The 24,283-nt window shown below is 40.0% G+C and overlaps 1 protein-coding gene across 7 annotated transcripts in view; it reads right to left on the bottom strand.

Moving 5' to 3' along the window:
* The window catches only part of ush2a (Usher syndrome 2A (autosomal recessive, mild)), a 215,815-nt gene that overhangs the window by 38,884 nt on the left and 152,648 nt on the right, over nt 1-24,283 (bottom strand). For all 7 annotated transcript variants that reach the window (XM_076881888.1, XM_076881902.1, XM_014413372.3 and 4 more), the window contains 5 exons: nt 18,789-19,012; nt 17,251-17,590; nt 12,232-12,429; nt 11,925-12,079; nt 4,775-4,973 (listed from right to left, as the gene is read on the bottom strand). In XM_076881888.1, coding sequence (XP_076738003.1) covers nt 4,775-4,973; nt 11,925-12,079; nt 12,232-12,429; nt 17,251-17,590; nt 18,789-19,012 — 1,116 coding nt within the window. The remainder of the gene's footprint in view (nt 1-4,774; nt 4,974-11,924; nt 12,080-12,231; nt 12,430-17,250; nt 17,591-18,788; nt 19,013-24,283) is intronic.

Here is a 24,283-nt window from a genome sequence, read left to right as displayed (position 1 = left end):
ACACAAATGTGAGACTGCTGTTGGGTGTGTGTGTTGCAGTAAAAATAACTGATTGAAAACGGCATTTTATTGACAGGTTGCCATTCTCTGTTTGCATTAGAGAATATGATAGGATGATGGGCGCAGGCCGCAATACCATGCCTGTCACCTGATACAGAGTGAAAGAGAGAGACTGAGAGAGCGGGGGTGGTGGGGATTGAAAAGTGAAAGAGTAGATGCAGAGAAAGTGGAAAAACCAAACAGGAAAATCGCAGAAGAAAGAAATGCAAGGACGGCTGAGAAGGAATTTAAAGAGAGAAAAAGAGAGAGAGCGTGGTGGTACAACAAAACTTGAGACTGGAAAGAAAAACAAATTATCATGGGAAAGAAAAAAGAGTTGATGCAGAGAATGAAAGAAAAGAGAGCGCAAAAGAGAGGAGGGAGAGAAGAGAGCTTTGATAACACCTCTCCTAAATAATTAAGAATTTGACTTCCTGTCTGTGGCTCCCTAATGCAGAGACCGTCTGGGATGGAACAGTGAGATCAGGTTCTCACTCTCTCTGTCACACACACACACACACACACACACACACACACACACACACACACACACACACACACACACACACACACACACACACACACACACACACTCCATCATGGAGTTTTATTGGCATTAATTAACATAGCTTAGAGTGAATGTTGAAACATACATTCATTTTGCTTGATTATCTTTTGATTATTGGTTTGTCTCTTGATCCGAGTCAGTACTCTGACTTTACTTAACTGTGCTTTTCTTTTATTAAGTAAACACCAACAAAAGAAAAACAGAGAAGCAGCATCGAGCCACTCAGCATCTGAATAAATCAACAGTATCTAAAAGAATCTTTCCACAATTTCCCTCATATAATTATTCTTAACTTCTTGAGAAGGTTATAGTGTGTTGCTGCTAAATGGCTTGATCGAACACTTTCTGCATACTATAACAATGAGACTTCTGAGACATATTCGGCATTTAAACAAAGGTACTTCGGTGTCTACGTACTTGTACCTATAGCGCGTACCAGTCACAGAGTGGACTGTGAGGAAAATGCATTAATAAATAAAAGAACATACTCTATTCCCTGCAGTTCTGAATTAATAACGAGCCTACAAAAGACCAATTAAACACATGATTAATGCCATAATCTATATAATTGCAGGCAATAATTCATTGTGAGCTAATGATAGCAATACTTAATATTGATTCACATGGGGTGTCTTTGTACAGTTGTACTTAATTCTCTCTATAAAGTGTCACTTTTTAAAACAGCTCTGGATGCCATTAATGCAAGTCTGTTTGTTGCTTTTCCTGTGGCAAAAAAGGATAAACAAGAAATGGGGGAAGTCGCTTTTTTTCTATAATTTTAATTTCTGTCATCATAGTGGTTTATTAGACTCACGGTGCTGTTATTCAGTGCTCCACTTTATCACGGTGAAGATTTTTCTGCAAGCAAACAAAAAATTCCTAAAATGTCTGATATATATGTATGTATATATATATATGTGTATTTTAAGCCAAAAGGGTGACGCTTTGGGCAACAAATACATCTCAGAATTTTTGTATCTTAATTCAAAAGCAACAGGTACAAGCAGCTGGAATGAATTTGAACTTGACTGTTTTTAAAAAAAAGCTCACATGGAAGTTTTCATTTGAGCTTTCATTGATAAATGTACACCTCTCATACCAAAATAATAAGAGAGGCCATTTTTGGTCTGAGGAATTCATCAGATCCAGTTACAATCCTGCATAAAAAAAGATTTAAAATCGTAAGTGTTGTAGCTAAAAAAAAGCAGTTTCTGTGGTTTCAGTGAGCGTGTGTGTGACAAAGATCCTGAAGTGTCTGTCTGACAGTGGTGAGATGCAGAGAAGATGAATAATAGCGTATTAAACATTAAGGATGAGGGAATAGCACAGCAATTATTTCTGTTCATATTTCACTGAAAACACTTAGATTCGCCCATCCATCTTTTTATCTGTTTCACTCCTTCCTCTGTTTCTCCTTCACTCCCTTTTAAAACATGTCACTCCTCGGATCCTTTCTCTCTTCAGTCTTCTGTTAATTTTTTTTTCTGTTGAACATCTTTGCCTCAGTCTTCCTTGAACTCACCGTTTCGCTTTTTCTATATTAGTTTTTGCTTAGTTACAAAGTAAAACATTTTAAGCCTGTCTGTTTATGACTGGCTGAAGATTAGTCCATACAGGATAATAAGGACAAAATAAAACAAAACTCAAAGCTTTACACAAGAATAATAATAATAAAAAAGATAATAATAATAATAATAATACCAAATGAAATATACAAGTTAACCTGAAATATGAACAAATACATGAAAACTATTTTAAAGCTATTTGTAGCCTGAAAAATGTTTAGATTCTGTTCAGATTTTTTGGTGGAGATGTCAGAGAGACAATGCTGAGGAAACTATTCAGTATTACAGACAATACATCTCATTCCCTGCACACCACACTGTGGAGTAATATGAAAGGAGGAGTTTGTTTCTACCAGCGACCAGCACTTTGTTCAGCTCCTCCTCCTCCTGTAAGAGTCAGTGATATCTGTAACACTGGATATCATTTATCTCACTATCCCTGTTATATCCCCTTCTCGTTATAACAGGCCACTTTATTTTTTCATGTGCAATAATTACTGTTATAACTTTAGCTCATCTGAGTATTTCTAGGATTTTCCCACACAACCATCTCTAGGGTTTTACAGAGAATGATCCGAAAAGAGAAAATATCCAGTCAGCGGCAGTCCTCTGGGTGAAAATGTCGTGTTGATGCCAGAGGTCGGAGGAGAATAGTCAGACAGAGCAAACAGGAAGGTAACACTAACTCAACCACTCATCACAGCCAAAGTATGCAGAAGAGCATCTTTGAACACACAACATGCTGAATCTTGAAGCAGGTGGGCTACAGCAGCAGAAGATCACATCGGGTGGCACTCTTGTCAGCTAAGGACAGGAAACTATAATTCACACGGACTCAAAATTGGACAACAGAGGATGATGTTGTCTGGTGGGGGTCTGGTGAAAACATGAAAGCATAAATCAAGCCTGCCTTGTATCAAGTGTTCAGGCTGCTGCTGATGGTGTAATACTGTGGAGGATATTTTGGGCCCCTTAATACCAACTGAGCACAGTTTAAGCGACATAGCATACCTGAGAACTGCTGTTAACTATTTCCATCCACATCCATCCTTTTGGACCACAGTATACGCTGTTCAGCATGCGCCATGTCACAAAGCTTAAATCACCAAAATCTCTGAGGAATGGTTCTTGTAAAATCTATTCAAGAAGTCTGGCAGTTTTTTGATGGGAAAATGAGGGTCACACTAAGTACTAGCCACTGAGTTACATGTAATTCTCTATTTTCTATTTATTGAGCAACTCGTGGTCGTGTATAAGGATTATTTTGCAAATAATAAAGTTCTTAGAGCTTTAATCTTATCTTCTAACTGCTGTAAAAAACAAAACAAAAAAACACTCCAGTAAATTGCACTGACTTCCTAAAAAATGGATGTGCTCCAAAAGGAGAGCTGCAAAGTTCAGAGATAAAAAGAGAGAGGAATAAAGGAGGAGAGAAAAAGACTGCCCCAGTAGTGATTTTGGCTGAAAGTTTTCCAGTGTCTCACTGGGGGACAGGGGAATTTCACACACACACACGCTGGTTGCTTACACTGGCACACGGGGCTGGTACAGTATTACAGCACATTACCATCTCTATTTGGCATTGTTTGCTTTGCTTCGTGCCTACACATACAAACACACATGCACACAACTCCTGACCATACAAGCCAACCACAGGCACCATGGGAATAGTCTATTGGCTACTGGCAAAGCTGATGCCTGGTCTGAATCCAACACAGAGCACAGTAGAGAACTGTGAAGAGAAAATGCCACAGAAATTCAGCTTCAAAAGATGTCATCACTTGACTGCTATACATAAAAATTTAAAAGGGGGTAATGCAATCAGCTTTGAAAGACTCAACATTTTTCAGATAGTGCTATTTCAGTCCCAAAATACACTTTACTACACCCACAGTGATGATATTCGATTTGTATTTTCCTTTGTCACTAATATAATCTGTTTTATAAGAGACAGTAAATGTTTTCTTTACAGTGTTTTATACAGATGTTTGATTTTGCGTGTGTGTGTATATGTGTGTTGTAACTCATGGCAGGAGGCCAACAACACTGCTCCCCCTTGGAGTAGATAAAACAAGACTCACACATCGCCCAGCCCTGACACCATCATATTCATGTGCAAATCTGTAGTATGAAGGTAAGTCAACATGTCTGTTTTTCCCTTTTGAGACTTTTTCCATTGAGTCAATCTTTTGGTAGATTTATCTGATTGTTTGTGGATTCACTTGTTCTCTCAACTGTGAAATTACGTGACCCTCAGCTTGTGTTGTGATCTTTCTAACCATGTTGTGTTTGATTGTGCTTCTATGTATCGTGTATTTTTCTTTCTTTTATGTGCATACATGCCAGTATGTTTCTGTTTGTGTAGGCCATTAGGACAGAGAGCATGTGGCAGCAATCAGGTGTAAATTCAGTCATTACACAGCTTCTACAAACCGGTACGCAAAATAACACACGACAGAGAAGAAGGGACAAGAAGCGTGACAATGGAGGACAAAGCTGAAGAAAAAGGAAAGTACAATTAAGACTGTAACAAGAAAAAAAAAACAGGAAGAGAGTATGAACAAGTAAGGAAAAGTGAGGAGAAGGATACGCCATGTCCTACCAGTCACTGTGAAATTTCTGGGTCCATCGATGTGCGTGAATATAGTTCCAACACCAGTCTGGTTCAGGTGGTACCGCTGTATTTTTCCATTTTGAAAAGTAGGTTCAGACCAGTTCACGTGGAGGGAGGAGGGGCTTACAGCTGTTACCACGGGAGGTTGCACGTCCTCTGGGACGCCCTGGACTGTTACTGCCACCACCTAAAAACACACACATGCACGTCACATAAACACAGGTTCAGAAACATACAAACAAAAACAGCCAGAGAAAACACAAAGAAAGAAAAACTGAAAAAGTTGCTGAAATATAAAACAATTTTGAAATATTTTACTTCAACTTCAACCAAAAAAGGGTCCTGTTTCTAAGATTCCTAGTCTTTTAATAACAGAGGAAGATCTTTAATATACAAATGCATTAAGCAAGCAACTTAATAAAAAAATAAAGAAAAAATGAAGAAAACTAGCATGTTTATAGACAGACACAAATTACTGTGTTGTAAATGAAACTGCAAAAAAGAAATTATTCATAACTTGCATTATAGAAAATAACCAGAATATCAATGACATAGTAGGTCATCCAGTTCAAGATCCATCACAATTTACAGGTTACTGACCCCAGTGACAAATGTGAACTTGACCTTGAGCACAGTTTGACTGAAGACCCAACTAGGTTTCATTCAAATCTGAACAATACTGTAGGAAGAGCAGTGATTCCTGCGAACTGTTACTGGTATGAACTCATGTACAATAAAAGAATATAATTTATATAGTGAAACTGAATAATTTTGACAGAAAGACTTAAAAAATAAAATGTTACTACAGTGGGGCAAAAAAGTATTTAGTCAGCCACCGATTGTGCAAGTTCCCCCACTTAAAATGATGACAGAGGTCAGTAATTTGCACCAGAGGTACACTTCAACTGTGAGAGACAGAATGTGAGAAAAAAATCCATGAATCCACATGGTAGGATTTGTAAAGAATTTATTCGTAAATCAGGGTGGAAAATAAGTATTTGGTCACCTCAAACAAGGAAAATCTCTGGCTCTCACAGACCTGTAACGTCTTCTGTAAGAAGCTTTTCTGTCCCCCACTCGTTACCTGTATGAATGGCACCTGTTTGAACTCATCATCTGTATAAAAGACACCTGTCCACAGCCTCAAACAGTCAGACTCCAAACTCCGCCATGGCCAAGACCAAAGAGCTTTCGAAGGACACCAGGAAAAGTATTGTAGACCTGCACCAGACTGGGAAGAGTGAATCTACAATAGGCAAGCAGCTTGGTGTGAAAAAATCAACTGTGGGAGCAATCATCAGAAAATGGAAGACATACAAGACCACTGATAATCTCCCTCGACCTGGGGCTCCACGCAAGATCTCATCCCGTGGGGTCAAAATGATCATGAGAACGGTGAGCAAAGATCCCAGAACCACACGGGGGGACCTGGTGAATGACCTGCAGAGAGCTGGGACCAAAGTAACAAAGGTCACCATCAGTAACACACTACAACGGCAGGGAATCAAATCCCGCAGTGCCAGACGTGTTCCGCTGCTGAAGCCAGTGCATGTCCAGGCCCGTCTGAAGTTTGCCAGAGAGCACATGGATGATACAGCAGAGGATTGGGAGAATGTCATGTGGTCAGATGAAACCAAAGTAGAACTTTTTGGTATAAACTCAACTCGTCGTGTTTGGAGGAAGAAGAATACTGAGTTGCATCCCAAGAACACCATACCTACTGTGAAGCATGGGGGTGGAAACATCATGCTATGGGGCTGTTTTTCTGCCAAGGGGACAGGACGACTGATCCGTGTTAAGGACAGAATGAATGGGGCCATGTATCGTGAGATTTTGAGCCAAAACCTCCTTCCATCAGTGAGAACTTTGAAGATGAAACGAGGCTGGGTCTTCCAACATGACAATGATCCAAAACACACCGCCCGGGCAACAAAGGAGTGGCTCCATAAGAAGCATTTGAAAGTCCTGGAGTGGCCTAGCCAGTCTCCAGACCTCAACCCCATAGAAAATCTGTGGCGGGAGTTGAAAGTCCGTGTTGCTCGGCGACAGCCCCAAAACATCACTGCTCTCGAGAAGATCTGCATGGAGGAATGGGCCAAAATACCAGCTACTGTGTGTGCAAACCTGGTAAAGACCTATAGTAAACGTTTGACCTCTGTTATTGCCAACAAAGGTTATGTTACAAAGTATTGAGTTGTATTTTTGTTATTGACCAAATACTTATTTTCCACCCTGATTTACGAATAAATTCTTTACAAATCCTACCATGTGGATTCATGGATTTTTTTTCCGCATTCTGTCTCTCACAGTTGAAGTGTACCACTGGTGCAAATTACTGACCTCTGTCATCATTTTAGGTGGGGGAACTTGCACAATCGGTGGCTGACTAAATACTTTTTTGCCCCACTGTACTTGAACATGAACTTGTTTCCAGAGAAATCTCCCTTTAGAATATAACTCAAATTCTTTTTGGATCTTGGATTTTATTCGAGAGGACAGACAGCAGAGAGCAAACACAAAAGTAGGGAGGAAACGAGGGGCAGACCCAGGGCAGAATCAAACCCAGACTCCTGCAGCCTTTCAGCATATGGGCTGCCTGCTTGACTAAGTGAACTACAGCAGCACCAGAGTATTGCTTCCATCCTGAGCCTTTACTCCCCCAATCATTTCCTTTAGCGTTCCAGTAGGACAGAGGATCCGACTGGAAGCTGTTCAAGCAATGCAATGTGTAGGAAATGCAATAATTATAAAGGATGTGCAAAATGTCTTACTACTGATCACTGCTACCATACTAAAACAAATCACTAAACAATCTGTTAATAGGCCAAGTTAAAAAATTACTGCTTCTTAGTACAGTAATAAGAGTGACCATTGCATTGTACATTCGTAGTGTAGTATCTGTGAGCTCATGTGAACGCTGAGTGAATGCGGAGACCACAGAATCACAGGGCAATCTGCTGCTAATGGCAACAGGGATATCCTGCCTTAATAGACTGTCACTAGCACTTCCACCACCTGTCCCACACAGTGCTATGCAATTAGAGCACAGCAACTACAACTAAAGAGACACACAAGTGCGTGCACACAGATAAACACACACAGGTGCATGCAGGTGTACACATGTAAACAGACAGAGGCAGAACAAAACAGCAAAGTAAGCAGAGAAGAAGGAGGATGCAGGGGAGGTGTAGTATCAGTCAGAGTGTGCTTCAGTCAAGTGTTTGCCAATATTTTCCTTGAATGTAAAAAAAATGAAAACTTAATCCGTGAATGTCACATATCTTTACTGGCAAACAAAAATTAGCACTCAGACTTGATGAGACAGATGGATAATGTGGGATCCCTTCAGGAAGCAGCTAAGTGACCCGTGATGCTAGTTTTTCTTATTAATTACATCTGGCTTATAATCACTGATTTGTATTTTTTATAGTTCACTGAAAGGAGTGATAGATCAAACAACTGGCTTGTCTTTTGACTTAGCATTAGGGGGCGTTCCCATTTGAAACGAATATCCAGATAGTGGATAAATGATATCTGGTTTCAGAAGTTAGTTTTTGTGTCACTCTTTACAAATTCAAATACATAAAATTACATCAAAAAGCCAACAAGAAGCTAAATTATCAGCTAATAACTAATGGTTTAATTCTTCACATACAGTCAAAATATGTCCCAACATGACTGATCAACAGTGTAGGGTATACAAAGAAGCAGAGATTACAGATTATGCAATAAACCTACTTGGCTAAATGAAAAGAATATTTGTCATTCATCCCATCTTTTTTCATATTAAAAAGTAGAAACTTGTGAGCCTCAGGAAAATGAGATGGTGAGAAAGAGTAAGGATAAGAAAGCAGAGACAACAGCTGGGAGAAACTGAGGACTACAATGTTAAGATCAAGGAAATGACAGGAGACAAATAGCAGCAAGAACAGGACAAAAGGATTTGAAGACAGAGAGGGACCAATCGCTCTTCCTCCCTTTCTAAGTGACCAACCATATTAGATCAGGACCTTCTGTTGTCACAGCAGGTGTGCGTTCCTGAGTGCCTGTGTTTCTTTGTCTGTGCCTGTGTGTGTTTGTGTGTATGTGAGGAGGCTGATGCCAGGTAATTGCAGTGGTATATTAGGTTAGCTCAAGTTATCCCATAATTGGGACTGTTTGGCCAATTTTCACTGGTGTACAAACTAATCCAACTCACTCCCTTCCTACCCTCTGCTGCGAGTGTGTGCGCGCTTGTTTGTGTGAACATATGTATGTGTGTGTGTGAGGAAGAGAGTTAGACAAAGAGAGCATGGAAGACTGGGCTTGTAGTCTGATGGTACTTGTATGTATAAAGGGTTCTTAGTAGCTTTCATGCAGGATGATCCAATGAGTTTAAAAAGTTTTATAAAAGGAATTTATAAAACTTCTTGTTAGGGGTCGCTACAGCAGGTCGCTATGAAGGTTTTTGAACTGGCAGAGTTTCAAGTGTTTTCAACTGAAACCAAACCAGCGACCTTTTGCTTGTTAAGATTTAAACTGGCTCCGAAGCTAAAGCAGTGCTAACATAAGGTACATTTTATACATCACTGATACTGTCTACAGATTTGCACTACAGTCCCCAGTAAGAATTTGAGCTCTTAGGTGTAAACTGTGAGAATTAATTATCTTAGTGGTTACGGAAAGGAAGCATGAAAGCAAAAGTGATTAATCTGTAAAGGTTTTCTACATTTAACTACATGTAAAACATCTCACATCTTCAGTGTGACGCTAAAGTTACTTATTTTGTTTAATTTTTGTGGTTTACTTTTTTATACTTTTACAGGAGAACAATCCAATATCATGCAGACATTTAGATTTTACTGGTATAAAAATTTTGTTTTAAAACAATAATTTATTATTTGTGATTTAAGCCTACATAACTCACAGACAGGAAAAGTACTATAAATAGTGTTTCAGCATTCCTAATTTTATTTTATTTTTTAAAAAATTTTATTAGAAAAAGATAACCCTAGTAAATACAAAATGCACTTTTTTAAATGATTATTTTATTTATCCTAGCTATCCTAACCTTCTCCACCCATGTAAGTAAGATAAATATAGAAAAGAAGAAAAAACTAAATCACATCACTGTAAGATGCATGGTGGCAGTTTAGCATTATCATCATCCTCCAAGGCCAATGTCCTATTTCATGGCCCAGAACTAAACCTACAATTAAAAAGTCTTTCTCTTTAAGATCTGGACTTCTTCTGTCTCAGCTCAACCTTGCCACCAAGTTTAATCGTGCTGACAAACAGAAAGACAAAGAAAGCATGCTTGCAAAAGTGCAAACGAGACACCAGGCAGAAACTGAAATTGTATATTTATGTAATATGTTTATTTTTGTCAGTAGGACAAAAATGACAAATCTAATGGTTCACAGTCAAAGTCTGCAGTCTTGTGTTGTGTAGCCACTGTTTGATAGGGTTTGACAGGAACTGCTCTGGCTTTAAAAATTTTAATTACCATAAATCTTTACTGGCTATTTACAGTTAGCAGACTAATCATCAATATGCCAACTATTATTTGTTAAGTTCTGTAAGGATACAAGAGCCAACAAATGAACCAGTGAATTAAAAAACATCAGTCCTTAGTAGGAGGTGAATGGTGTTGCATTAGTATTAACAAACTACAATGTGTTTTAGTCTGTTTACAGACAGCAGGAAATGCTTGCAACAGTAACATAATTGCCATATATAACCATACGTTATGTATCCCATGTATCTCTCTGTTACCATTTACCATTCCTCTTGTCCTTTTCCAGTCTTATTTTTCAAAGAAATTAATTTATGATGTACTTAAATAAATCAGTATATCACAAATAGGGATTGATATGCCATCAATCCCTCACAAACAATTTAGCCAATTTTTCCTTGATCTTAGCCGCTCCGCTCAATCCACGCCTGCAGCAGCACAGCCATAGGATTTCTCTTTATGTAAGGATGTGCTTGTCACAATAATGAGATGCTAAATTAACTTTAAAAAACCCAGAAAGACATTTTTTAATATGAGCTTTCATCGTCACTAAGCCAGAGAAATTAATTGTTGTGGTGATATCAGCTCACAGCCAGCGAGATAGCAGGGAGGGGGAGTTGTGTGAAGGTATTATGGGTACTATCAGAACCATCAGGTAGGCTCAGCAAATCCAGAGCCTTGCATTCAGGGGGAGAGCGGAAACATGGCTAAATAACAGCTTGTTCCTGCAGCAGAACAGAACAGAGTTCAAGCAGTGTAGAAACATCATACAATATAATTTCATAACAACAAAGGTCAGACAGGGCTAGTAAAATATCGCTTGGCAGAACAACTGTGGACTGCACCACCTTCATGATGTAAACAATGATTGCAAATCAGCATCTGACGTGGGTTTAATGAGACGGTAAAAAGATATTCACTGGTCAAACATCAAGTCAGAAGAGTAGTCAACTGCAGGCCATTGCTTTTAGCTAGTTTTTAAAAATTAACCCTAAGTGAAGTTAAGGGTTTAAATGTAAATACACAATTTTCTTAAGAGAAAATACAAAAATGCATATTTGTATTCAGACAGGTGACAAGGACAAGAATAAACCTGCCTGACACTAAGGTAATTTTATTCCATCAATTGCAAGTGCAATGTATGTTCGTGATCAGACATTGACAACATTCATTTACATTTCTACTTTCTCTCAAGAAGAAGTAATGCTCTCTCTAAAATTAACTTTCGTCATTTTTTACAAACCTTTAAGTGTTCAAGCAAAATTAAAGAAGTGAACTTAACTACAGTGTAAAGTGGTACTTAGTTCAGTGAAGCTAAGGCCATTTTTAGAGTAGCCATTAGATAATCATACAGTGGAATAATGTCATTTTGAAATGGGGTGCTACAATAGAGTATGGTTTTAGAAAGTGTGTGTATGTGTGCTGCTGTGTGAAAGTAAGAAAATTTTACATGAAAAGTTGGTAGAAGAGAAAAATCGCACTGAGTTGGAACAGACAACAGAATAGAGAGTATTTCCTGTTAAATCAAAGGCACATTCCTTTTTTTGGCTCAAAATTATATTTATTTTGCTATGATGAAACATGTGATGTTGAAATGTAGCGACTCTAAACCATCACAAGACATCAAACCACACAAATTCTTACCTGTGTACTATCAGTGCAACCAGCCCGGTTACAGACCCTCAGCTGGTAACTGTATTCCTGGAAAGGCCTGATCCCACCAACGTCAGTAAAGCTGTTTTCATCCCCACGGTAACGCTCTTGTCCATCACGCAGTATAGCATAGTGGGTAATCTCCCCTGGTGAAGTTTTAAAGATAATTGGGTAACCACTGTTAGATTTTTCTGCCTCTGCATTAATTTAATTACTCAAGCTGAACTCCAAACACAGAGAAAGACTTTTAATCACTGGATCTAACCTAAAGTAGTAATATCCATGCACATATACAAACCATTACTCCGGGCAGGTGCTTGCCATTGCAACTGGATAATATCATCTCTTTCACCTAGGCGGCTCCAGCGGGGTGTTGCCACTCCCCATGGTTTGTCCTCAGTAGTCGTCACTGTTGTAACATTGCTGGAGCCTCGACCAAAGCTGTTCCAGCCTCTCACTCTGTACTCATAGGTGGTAAAAGGCTCCAGGTCATTGTCTATTTCCCAGTAAGTGTCAAAAAAACGGGAGGACAGTAAGGGGGCAAGGGAAAGACAAAAATGCATTATTAAAAGTTTATTAATTCCATATAAACCCCTCACCTCTCCATTTTACTTAAAAGTCTCAAAGTGCATCTCTATTATAAAATAAAAAGTGAATGCTTCTCCACCCCATGGTCGTGCGGGCAGCAGCCTAAGCACAGAAACCAAGAGCTCCCTCTCCTCGGCCACCTCCTGAAGCTTGTCTGGGGGACACCGAGGCATTCCTAGGCCAACCAAGGAAGGACATGTAAAGGAGGCATTATAGTTAGATGGCCGAACCACCTCAACTGGCTCCTTTCGATGTGGAGAAGTAGCCTCTCTCGAAGGACTGCACTCATCACCCTATCTCTAAGGAAGAGGCCGGCCACTCTTCTGCTTGTTTCTACTATTTTGTTCTTTCAGTTATTACCCAAAGCTTGTGACCACAGTTGAAGGTAGGAATGTAGACTGACACCTTTGCTTTCATGTTCAGCTCTCATGTCCAAATAACTGCTCCAGCCACACCCCACATCTGTCTGTCAATCTCTTTCGCCCCTCTTTCCTCTCTTGTGAAAAAGACGATTAGAAATTATTCTATTTGGGGCAGCAGATCATCCCTGAACCAGAGTGGGCACTCCACCCTTTCCTGTCTGAGGACCTCAGACTTGGAGGTGCTAATTTTCAGAGATGAGATTTTGAGGTCAGAAGCTTTACAGCAGATGATTACACGTAGAAATTCTGTCCATGATGATTATGAAGAGAATCGGTGACAAAGAGCAGGTCTGGCAGAGTCCAACTCCCACTAGAAATGGGTCTGACTTAGTGGCATCAATGCGGACTAAACTTTCATTTTAATTGTACAGGGATTGAATGGCTGTTAACAATGGGCCAGACACCCCATACTCCTGCAGCACTCCTTCCCACAGGCAACCCTGAGGAATGCGGTTGAATGCCTTCTCCAAGTCCACAAAACATGTGTAGACTGGATGGGGAAGCTCCCAAGCAAGTTCTAATATTCCTGAAAGGCTAAAGAGCTGGTTAATTGGTCCATGACCAGTACAAAAAGTGCATTGTTCCTCTAGAATCCAAGGTTCAACTAATGGACAAATCCCGGTCAGGCTGAAAAATGTGATCCACACCCTGCGGTCAACCTTCTTAAAGATAATCACCACCATAGTCTGCCAATCCAGAGGCAGTGCCCCAGATCTCCACTTCACTCCAAGCGATGGAGCACTCTCGAGCACCCCAACCACGGACTCCAAGCAAACTCAACTGTCGTTCGGTGCGTAAGTGTAAACAACAGTCAGGAGCAGCTCCCTGGCTATATATAAGCACTATCACCAGTGTGAATGTCAGGCCACGAAGCACTATGACAGACAGGTTATTACAACCCTATTGCAAAGGTACAGGCACAGTAGTATTTATACATATAGTTGTACTTGCACACATTTGTGCATTACTTTTAGGAGTGTAAATGGTCTCTTGTAAACTACCAGTCTGGGATTCTTGTCTGTACTTCTGGAATAATTAAAATAGAAAAAAATGTACAGATGAAAAAAACAGCAGTGAGGTTTGCCTAGAAATATAATACAATCTGTTTTTCTGTGTTTGATTGTAAGATATTGAAAAGCTAAGTTAATACAAAGCTCTTGTGGATAATACAGCTTACACTTATGTCACCCACTTCACATGTGGAGCTATCTGGGCGTGATCTAACTTCTTTCTTTTTTTCTCCCAGAGAAGTATAGCATGATACTCTGCGCATGAATGCGTGTGTGCATGCGTGTGTGTGCTTGAGAAACATCTGGTGTATGGTGGGTGGCGACAGCTTTATGTGCCTCTGCCCAGATGGTGTCACAGCATCGCCTAGAAACTCTTATCCTAACCACCCCATGCCACATGCACACATACACAGACAAAGTAATGAAAACACATACGCAGAGCTACACTCCAGAGCCACACTAAAATAGTAACTAACTGGATGCAAAAACACATATCATTTATGAGGACACAACCACCCACACACACACATATCCACAACCACAATTAGTCTTGATTTAACAGACGTAACTACCCAGATAAATAATGTGTGGACAGACTGAAAATCACGACACACACGCCCACAAACACAAACACGTTCCTGCTCCCTTTGGGCTGATAAATAGTAGAGAATGTGAAAATGGCATTTAAACGCCCATCTCTAAGTTTTAATAACACGCAAGTGTACAGCGCAGACAGAGTTACCATGTTAGAGCTATTAGCGTGCACTGCAGCAGCTGTCTTGGTGCGTGTGTGTGACAGAGGGAGTGTGTGCAGAAGGGCATCTGTCTGTAAAGCCCTTTGATTGTAGCGGCTGACACATTTAGAGTAAATGCAGAACTGGCTTCTGCAGGCTTGCAGTTTCTGTGAACGCCATGTTTTACAGATGGCTGTAACGTTTTACTTATTCTTCATTGTGACTTAGAGAACTGAAGTGGAAGAAAAGTAATAATTTCAATGCAGGGCTGCAAATACTTGATGTTTATAACTAAAACACATTAAGCCTATAGAAAAGTACTGATACTAAAGACTAGTTAACTTAAATTTCTAGGGAACTAGAGGGCGATGTGGCTGACTTTATGCATTCATTTGTCATCTTATATTTGGACCACAATCAAATTTCATCAAGTGGCAAAACTGATTGTGTCTTTTAACTCATTCACTGCCATTGACGTCTATAGCCGTCAATTGCAGTGAATGAGTCAATGGGTTTAACTCATTCACTGCCAATGGCTGGCAGTGAATGAGTTAACTTATGCAACTTGACTTGGTACTTGGCCATCTACAGATTTGTCTTAAAAAAAGTAGGTATAATCTTCCTGGCTGTTCAGATTGCTTACTGACTCACATGGAGCTATAACTTTAGCTACAAATAAAAAACTACATACATGTTTAAGGTATAATCAGACGCATAAACTTAGAGCCCCCGAGAGCAGCCATTTGGCTTTTCTACCTTTAAAACCCGCCTTCCAGCCAAATGGCTGGTAGGTGTTTAGCTAGGCTTTAGCTTCAGCCAAGTGGAAGCTAAATTGTCTAGTCATTCATATGTAAATTAGGTTGTTACCTGAGAATTCTGGAGGGGAGTGGGGGTGTGTGAATGAGGGGGTGGGGGAGCTGCTAAAAGCTGTGAACTTCCTTTTGTGTTCGTCTTGATGCATTCTCAATCATCCAGGGAAATAAATCTCCAAAAGTCACCAACTTGGAGTGGTTAGTTTCCTGAGCCACAAGGAAACTTGGAGTGTTTCAGTTTGCCATCTTAGGGAGAAATCAACACACATGGGTGTATTTCCTTTGTTGCTGAGATTTATTGATAAAAACAGTACAAAAAATCAACCATTTGCACACATATTTACAAATAATAATAAAAAGTGAGTGAGTACATTTCAACATTTTCAGCAATCACTCACAATCCTGGCACTGCCATGGTATCTGTAGTCTGCATTTACCACATGTGTATCTGTAGCAGTGAACACATCGCACAGTGGCATGATTGTTCTTGCATTTGTGTTTGACCTGACACATGGCTCTTTTTCCAGGGCTAGGTGTGGAGGGTTGTGTCCAAAGCAACTGTTCTTTTCTTGCCTTCTTCCCAGCTTCCCAACACTACCAAAAGGAAGCCAAACACTGTCACCCTTTACAACAAAACAAAGTGTGGCGTAGATGTGATGGACCAGATGAGAGTTGGCTCACTCTCATGTAGCTGGGAAGAAGGCAAGAAAAGAACAGTTGCTTTGGACACAACCCTCCACACCTAGCCCTGGAAAAAGAGCCATGTGTCAGGTCAAACACAAATGCAAGAACAATCATGCCACTGTGCGATGTGTTCACTGCTACAGATACACATGTGGTAAATGCAGACTACAGATACCATGGCAGTGCCAGGATTGTGAGTGATTGCTGAAAATGTTGAAATGTACTCACTCACTTTTTATCATTATTTGTAAATATGTGTACAAATGGTTGGTTTTTTGTACTGTTTTTATCAATAAATCTCAGCAACAAAGGAAATACACCCATGTGTGTTGATTTCTCCCTAAGATGGCAAACTGAAGCACTCCAAGTTGGTGACTTTTGGAGATTTATTTCCCTGGATGATTGAGAATGCATCAAGACGAACACAAAAGGAAGTTCACAGCTTTTAGCAGCTCCCCCACCCCCTCATTCACACACCCCCACTCCCCTCCAGAATTCCCAGATAACAACCTAATTTACATATGTATGACTAGACAATTTAGCTTCCACTTGGCTGAAGCTAAAGCCTAGCTAAAAGCCTACCAGCCATTTGGCTGGAAGGTGGGTTTTAAAGGTAGAAAGGTAGAAGGCTGGGCACTGCTGCTCTCGGGGGACTCTAAGTGATAATCAGGATGTGACAAGAAAACCAAAAGCTGGTAAAACTTCAACAGTTAACAAAAAAAACCCTCTGTAAAACAGACATTAGATACTCTGGACCAGGGACTCTAAAGAAGAAGCAAAATGAAACAAATTTGTCATCACAAAATTGGTAGTCCTGTAATTATGAAACAATAATTTTTCAAGAGGAAAAGCTATAAAAACATAAAAATACAATCAAAACAATTCCTAAATTTATGTTGTTGCATTAACTAAAACTGGTTAGTGGGCCAGATTAGAGTCTTCGCCAGGCCTAGTCTGATCCCCGGGCTGTATGTTTAACACCCTTGCTCTAGACACTAACCTGGCACATACCCAGGAACTTTTAAATTGCTAATAAAAAGACACATACATACATGCTCATCAGTTACCTGTAAATGTATATACGGTGGCATCTCCACTGTACACTACCTCCTCATGCGATGGGCACATGCTTCCCTTCAGCTGCTTGTTGTCAGTGTGTGCGTGACTGCGTGAGTCAAACATTTTGTAACTGTCATTACTTCTGTTTGTATGTGCAGACAGGTCCGCAGTGAGAGCTTCCTGCGTGATGCTGATGAACGGTGAGTATGTTGTGGATTGTGTCTCAGGGTGTGTGTGCGCAGACAGGACCCATGTGCACGCAGTCATAGATGGATCAAGGCCACAGGAGCCGCAGTAAGCTGTAGATGCTGCAGCCACAGGACACACAGCGCCCTGCAAACACTGGTGCTGCACAGAGAAAAAGGAGAGACAGACAGAATGAATGAAGGAGAAGAGAAAAGAAAACTTTGTTTAAGTGAACTAGAACAGAAACGTACCTCATGAAAGCTTACGATCCTCTTATTTGCTGTTATATTCTGAAGGAGAAAATCACTATATACAGCGTGTGTGTGTCTGTGTTGCATACATGGCTCTTAATGACATCATTAGAGCTAATGAGAGTTCCTACCCTTTGTCACTGCTTGCGTGTGTGTATGTGTGCATGCATGTGCCATCTCATGCTGGCTTAGGAACACACAAACGCCACAGGACCTCAGTTGATAAATGGAGGATGGGCCAGTCCCCAACTCCTGATGCGACAATGAGAGCAAGTTTGATAGACAAAAAAACCCAGAAATTCTGTCTAATGTCCACTGGGCTGCTGGAGATGATCAGCTCCTTCATGTAATTTCAGCCAATCTGCAAGGCTTTTAGCAAATGCTTAATTGGGGCATCTAATGTGTAGCAGTCTTATCCTCTCCATTTCCATTTCTATTTTTGGGTAGGTCAGTTTGTAAATGTGACACCTACAATTTTCAGATAATATAAGATCAATATTTGACGTTTTTGTTTATTTATGACATTATTTTCTACATGTGATCCTACAATTTCTCGTCCACTAATAAACTTTCAGAAGAAACACTACTTGAAGATGCTAAACACCTGAAACCTTTCAGTTCTCAGTCAACAAGGTCATGGTAGTCTTAAGAGCTTAAAAGGAGGCAACCTACAGAAGTCCACCTGCCATTTTTTCTAGCTCGCAATATCACACCTTAAATACTTGACAATCGAACTGCAGCGGTTTTTAAAAGAACTGACATCTTGTGTCAGCATGTGATTGTCAACTATTTCATACTTATCCAATCATTCAGTGATTACCTGTGGCTAAAGATCGACATATAAATGCTTCATCTTTAATAAAGGTGATCACTCAGAACCTGTTTTACACTCTTCCTTCTAAGGGGAAAGTGAACTTAAACCATTCAACCAGATCAGGTTTTTCCTTTATTTTGCTATCTGTAATACAGATGTAGAAAGAAATGGTCACAGCTGCCAAATACTGGTTGACTGAATGATCAGTGTGCTTCAGATTTCCCCGTCTAAGGTTAATGACGTGGAAAACAAGAAAACACACACTAAAAACACATTGTCTCACGTAATCACACACCTCTATTACCAGACCAGGCGTGGGTCTGTCTGCACACACATGTCGTCGGGGGTCAAAGCCAATCCCACTGCAGCATTCCTGATCCTGATGTATGACCTTTGAACCACAGCAGCGGAGTGTCACTGTGGCATTGCCAGCAGGGTGCATTGTGGGATATCCCTCATTGCCCACACAGCAAAGAGTTGTTGAAGAGCTTACATACTCGTGACCACAGCAGATGAAACCTGAAGCAAGAGAGAATATGCATCATGCCATTATTTTGTTCCACTTTCATTCTGATCTTAACATACCAGGAAATGATTTATCTTGGATCCACTTCACACTACAGTGTGCTGTGCAAATTTAGGTACTGAAAATATATATGGTGTGATAATTATTAATTTTTTTTTTTTTTAATAAAACGACATTCCCACATTTCTTAAGTCTGAACAGCTGTTTAAGAAACATACAAATCCATCAAAGGTCTTCCCACACTCCCAGGATTCAGCTGGCCTCCTGGCATCGTCTCTGTGATTTATTGGATATTTCTCTTTATCTTTCTATATAACAGCTTTGCTGTGATGTCTGATGTCTAAAATCAGCTTTTCTGTTTTTCTATAACATAAAACACATTTTCTTTTCCTGGTCATCTATCACTCTACACTAAAAAGGATATTCTGTAATACTATTCGGGCTTCTTAGTTTTTTCATCTTTTCTGTCATCCTCTTCCCTCTGTAACCTTTCTTACTGCCTCAGTCCTCGTCCTTCCTCCTTTTCTAAACTCCCCTTTCCTTCACTCCTTAATCTATGTTTTCCGATATGAACAGAAAGAGTATTTAGGCTGCTCTGAATATTATTGTGCCTCTCTTCTTATCAACTCTTATCCATGTATCCTTTTCCTCTTTCCTCCATCCCCTCCTCCCCTGCATACTATTTCTCCTCTCTGAGCAGTAATATTCAGGCTATGCTGTCTAAAGACTGCAACGGGAAAGGAAGTGCGTTTTTCTGAGAGCTGCCATTTCTGACAGTGATAGGTGATGTCTGTCTGCCACCACTTCACCTTCAGCAGCAAGGTGACATTTAAAATGCATGCTATCACTCCATTTACCTGTAAATGTTTTGCAGCTGAATATCAAATTTCAAGTATGTTTCTTCACAATCTCCGGCACTTCACATTTCAAACTGAAATAACGTGAGTTGGTTTCGATGACAGACAAATTAAAACTTTGGCAGTACACGGAGATTCAAGGGAGAAATTCCTAGTGGAGCAAGAAATGATCCAATAAAAATAGCTTATGCTTGTTAAAGAATAGTTGGGATATTTAAAGACTAATGGTACATTGAAAACTCTCCTAATATTTCTTAACAAGATGTTTGTATTCCAATGTTGAAGCATAATTAGGAAGCCCAAAATTTTTGTTTTACTTAGAAAAGACACCAATGAGCACTGATAAGGGTTCTCTATGGTCTTTGTTAGACAGCAATGATAAAACGATGACAGTCCGAGGGAGAGGTGGAGAATCTTGGTTGCTGTCTAACCCCTAAGCTCATGGGGTTCCTCCAAAACCGCCATCTTTTGATACTATAACAACTAAATCAACTTGTTTTGACTTGGCATACATAAATCATACAAATTGAAAATTACTGACACTTTCGTGGATCTGATGAATGTTAGGTCACGGAGACGAGGGCAAACCCGACAGCAGCATGTAGGAGAGACGAACCTAACAGCAGCTGAGGATACCGGAGTGAATTTCCACTCTGCCTTTTTTCTAGTGGCCCTGATAACCATTCAGTCAACCTGGCTGCTTGGATGGATTAGCTTTAGACGATAGTTTAGACTGGCAAGCTCTGGCTTTGCAATGAATTAAAGGTTATAATAACGTCCCACTATAATGCTGAGTCAGTAACTCCCTGCTGTGAAGGAGCATTAGAAATACAAATGAGCAAAGGATGGCCAGGCTGACGAAAAAGATCTAACTGCAATGATAAAAAAATAGACCGATTTTAATCACAGTTTAATGAGAGCGCTCCCAAAGTAAAAGCGCCTAATTTTGAATTACAGAGCGATAGACCGGAAGAAGCCACAGTCTTACTGGTTATTTAGTTTATTGTGAAAATAATCTATATGTTATGAGGTATTTAGCAAATGTATCCTAACAGTTGATGACATGCTGATCTGTAGCTCTATCTACCCCCAGCTGTGATGCCCATTTTATTTGACAGCACACATTAAACACTAAGTCATTGCTTTGTAACACAGCTTCACTCTTTAATGGGAATGCAGCTTGTTGTGGAGTGATAAATAACTTATTATTTAACACTCTAATCAGCATTTACACTTTCAGCACATTAAATTCTGTTAATTTAAGCAATCAGTTCACTTAAAGGCCAAAAGTGCAGAATGGCACATATTTTCCATTGCGCCGCTGCAGTGCATTATATGCTCAAAGCATCCATCACAGGCACAATGTGACAGGAAAGCGCATGTGTATGTGATTGTGTGACATAAAAGCAGTCTGACGGCTAGTAACTCACTTAGCAGCGGCAGCTGTTGCGGAGCGGGGGCTTGGTGGCCAATTCCCCCAGCGCCTTACTTCAGCTTCAATGACGCGCAAATAAACAGCTCAACACTTTTCCAAAATAGCTTCTCTCTACTCATCCGTCGTCCTCTCAGCATCCTCACCTCTTCTCCTTCTTTCCATCCGGACGCCAGGCCCTCTGCATCTCACAGTTTTCAATCATTTGCTTTACTTATAGCTCCTCTGCAGCAATCGAACCGTCATTCTCTGCGTCATCGAACATGGTTCTGTTCAAACACATAAGTCTTTCACCTACTCTAAGAAATGCCATGTTTATCAGTTGTGACCTGAAGTTCAGGATTTACATCTTCTTCATCATCACTGATGAATTTCTTTTCCTGACCCCACATTCTGTCTAATCTTATATTACCTTTAATAATCTACCTTCTTTTTCTCTCTACAGGTGAGCAAACTCCTGCACGAACTGCTGGTTTCCCCTGAATGTTCACATTTCTCTGGTCCTCATGCATGTACTTCCTTAACTTGCTACCTTTTCTCTTTATCATCTCCATGTCTTCCTCCTGTCTCTGCCTTCCTCTTACCCCATTTTCCTTGCACTATTACTCTATCACTCTCTCTGTATTCACACCGTTCATAGGTCTGAATCTCTTGTTTACTGTTCTGCAGCTAAACTTCACTATTGTATTATCATGCATTCAGCAGGAATTCAATCCCTGTCTCTATACGCGTTATCTGTGTATGGGTATGTGTGACATCCCTGTTCATTTGTGTTAACATTTGAAACGCACACCCCTATTTTCTCTTCCTCTCTATAAGCTGTGTGGGTTGTGTTTTTTTTTTTTTTTTTGCATGGCTGTGTATGTGCAGACAACATTTTATCACACACCTCTTGTTTTCTCTCTTGCATCACAGAATGCTTCAGCCCTAATCTTCAGATTTACGCAGGATTTGCATACATTCGTTAATAGCGTCGGGAGCGCCGCGTCAACACAAGGTGCTTAGACAACGTGAATTATTATTAGGGTTTCAGTCATTCCACTTAATGATAAGTCAATATTTAGTCCTGCCAATGAACTACTGATAAAAATGTGTGTTGTGGATTAGGGTTATCCGAGCTCTCTAGGAGACCAAAACCCCTCTACAACTTTAAACAAACCAAACACTTTTAAATACCTGAATATATTACAAGGGGTTTGGCACAAAGTGCACAGCGAATGTACACATACACATATTTGTGTTTATGCACAACAGCACACACTTAAGCTGAAGCAGGTTTCATGGAGAAAAAAAATCGTGTGCTACTTAAAATTATAGATCATGACAGATACATACTGGCTACATGAAACTACAATAGGAAAACCACTGAAATATTTTAAAATATGTCTTTGATTTGAGATTTATTCTATTATGAAAGTAAGAGTAGAATAATCTTTCTTGTAGATTTAACCTGAGAAAACCAAAATCTTGACCACAAAGGTTTCCGGGATGTCCGAGGTGAGCATTCGCAGTTTTGTGACGTAATGCAACAAACAGTCCTTTTGGGGAGGCAGCTACTGCTGTTGGGTTGTTCCCCATGATGCCATGAGAAGGTTTTAGATGTATAGCATGAATAAAAAAAAACCTTCTTAGCAGAGAACTGCAATACCACAAGATGATAGGTGATCTTCACTCCAATGGTTTTATATTTGTGGCTGATTTGAACACATTTATAGTTAGAAAGACAAATACTTTTAGAAATTTTTTATTTCTTGAATTTTAGGTGATGGTCGCACTAAAGGCAGAATTCGTTTTTTCTGACTTTACTAGGAAGCTACAAATATTTTTTAAAGTCATACTTGACTCAGCCTAATCCTTTGTGACATTATTATTTCAGTTTCTTCGGTCAGACTTTCTCTTGCTTATATACAGAAATGGAAGGGTAGCGAATACAATGGTAATTTTGCACTTGTATGCAGGGTAATAAGACTTAATCAAATATTAGTGGCAAAAAACAAATGCAGTAATTCAACACAAGCACCTTACTAGCTGCCAAACATGGTAATGGAGGGGTGATCGGGTGGGCTTGTTTTTCAGCCGTATGACGTAGACACCGTTCACTCACTGAGTTGAACTCCTTTGTATACCAAAGTATTCTATAGTAAAATCTGCGACCATCTGACTGACGCCTAAAACCTGGATGGGTCATTCAACAGGACAATGATCCCAAGCACAGCACCAAGTATAAATTAGAAGGGTTAAAGAATCAAGTGCTTGCAATGGCGCAGCCCAAGTCCAGACCTGAACCTGATTCAAAATACTGTGGCGGGACCTTAAGTGATCTCTGCATTAAAAAATGCCTGCAAATGTCAATTAACTGAAGCACCATCATAAAGAAGGGTGGGCCAAAATTCGTCCAGAATGATGTGAAACACTGATTTAGTCATAAAGAAACCATTAAATTCATGTTAATACTGCTGAAAGTGCAGGCTAGTGAATTGTGGGGTGAACTTAGTTTTTCACAGAACTGCACAGAGCCCTATGAAAACGTTCTCTTTCAGCTCTGTGCTGATCACAGTCAAAGAAAGAGCAACTCTTTCAACTTGAAATACAAAAAAACGTGTGTGTGTGTACTTTCTGCTCCATAGAGGCCAAACTATATGCCATGTCAAGAGATGAAATCACTGTGAATTGACTTTCTCACACAGTGCACAGTATTCCCCTGGAACGCACACATCTGGATGTTGAGGCAGCAAGCGTACACATAATCAAATCCACACACACACACATACTCTTTTCCCAGCTGACGGGATGTCCTCTTGCCTTTCCGACATCTTTCTTTTCTTTTTTTCTAATCTCAGCAATATTACCAGCTGGGCGTGTGCTTGTACATGCATCTTTGCATATAAACGCTTTAAGTGTTTGTGTGAGTGCTAAGCTCAAATGAATGGATTGCTAGTAGTTAAAATTTCAAAACCCAACAGGGATTCACTAAA

Source organism: Maylandia zebra, linkage group LG1, assembly GCF_041146795.1.
Source record: "Maylandia zebra isolate NMK-2024a linkage group LG1, Mzebra_GT3a, whole genome shotgun sequence".
NCBI lineage: Eukaryota > Metazoa > Chordata > Actinopteri > Cichliformes > Cichlidae > Maylandia > Maylandia zebra.
Note: the sequence above shows the minus strand (reverse complement) of the source record. Positions and strands in the feature narration are given on the sequence as shown.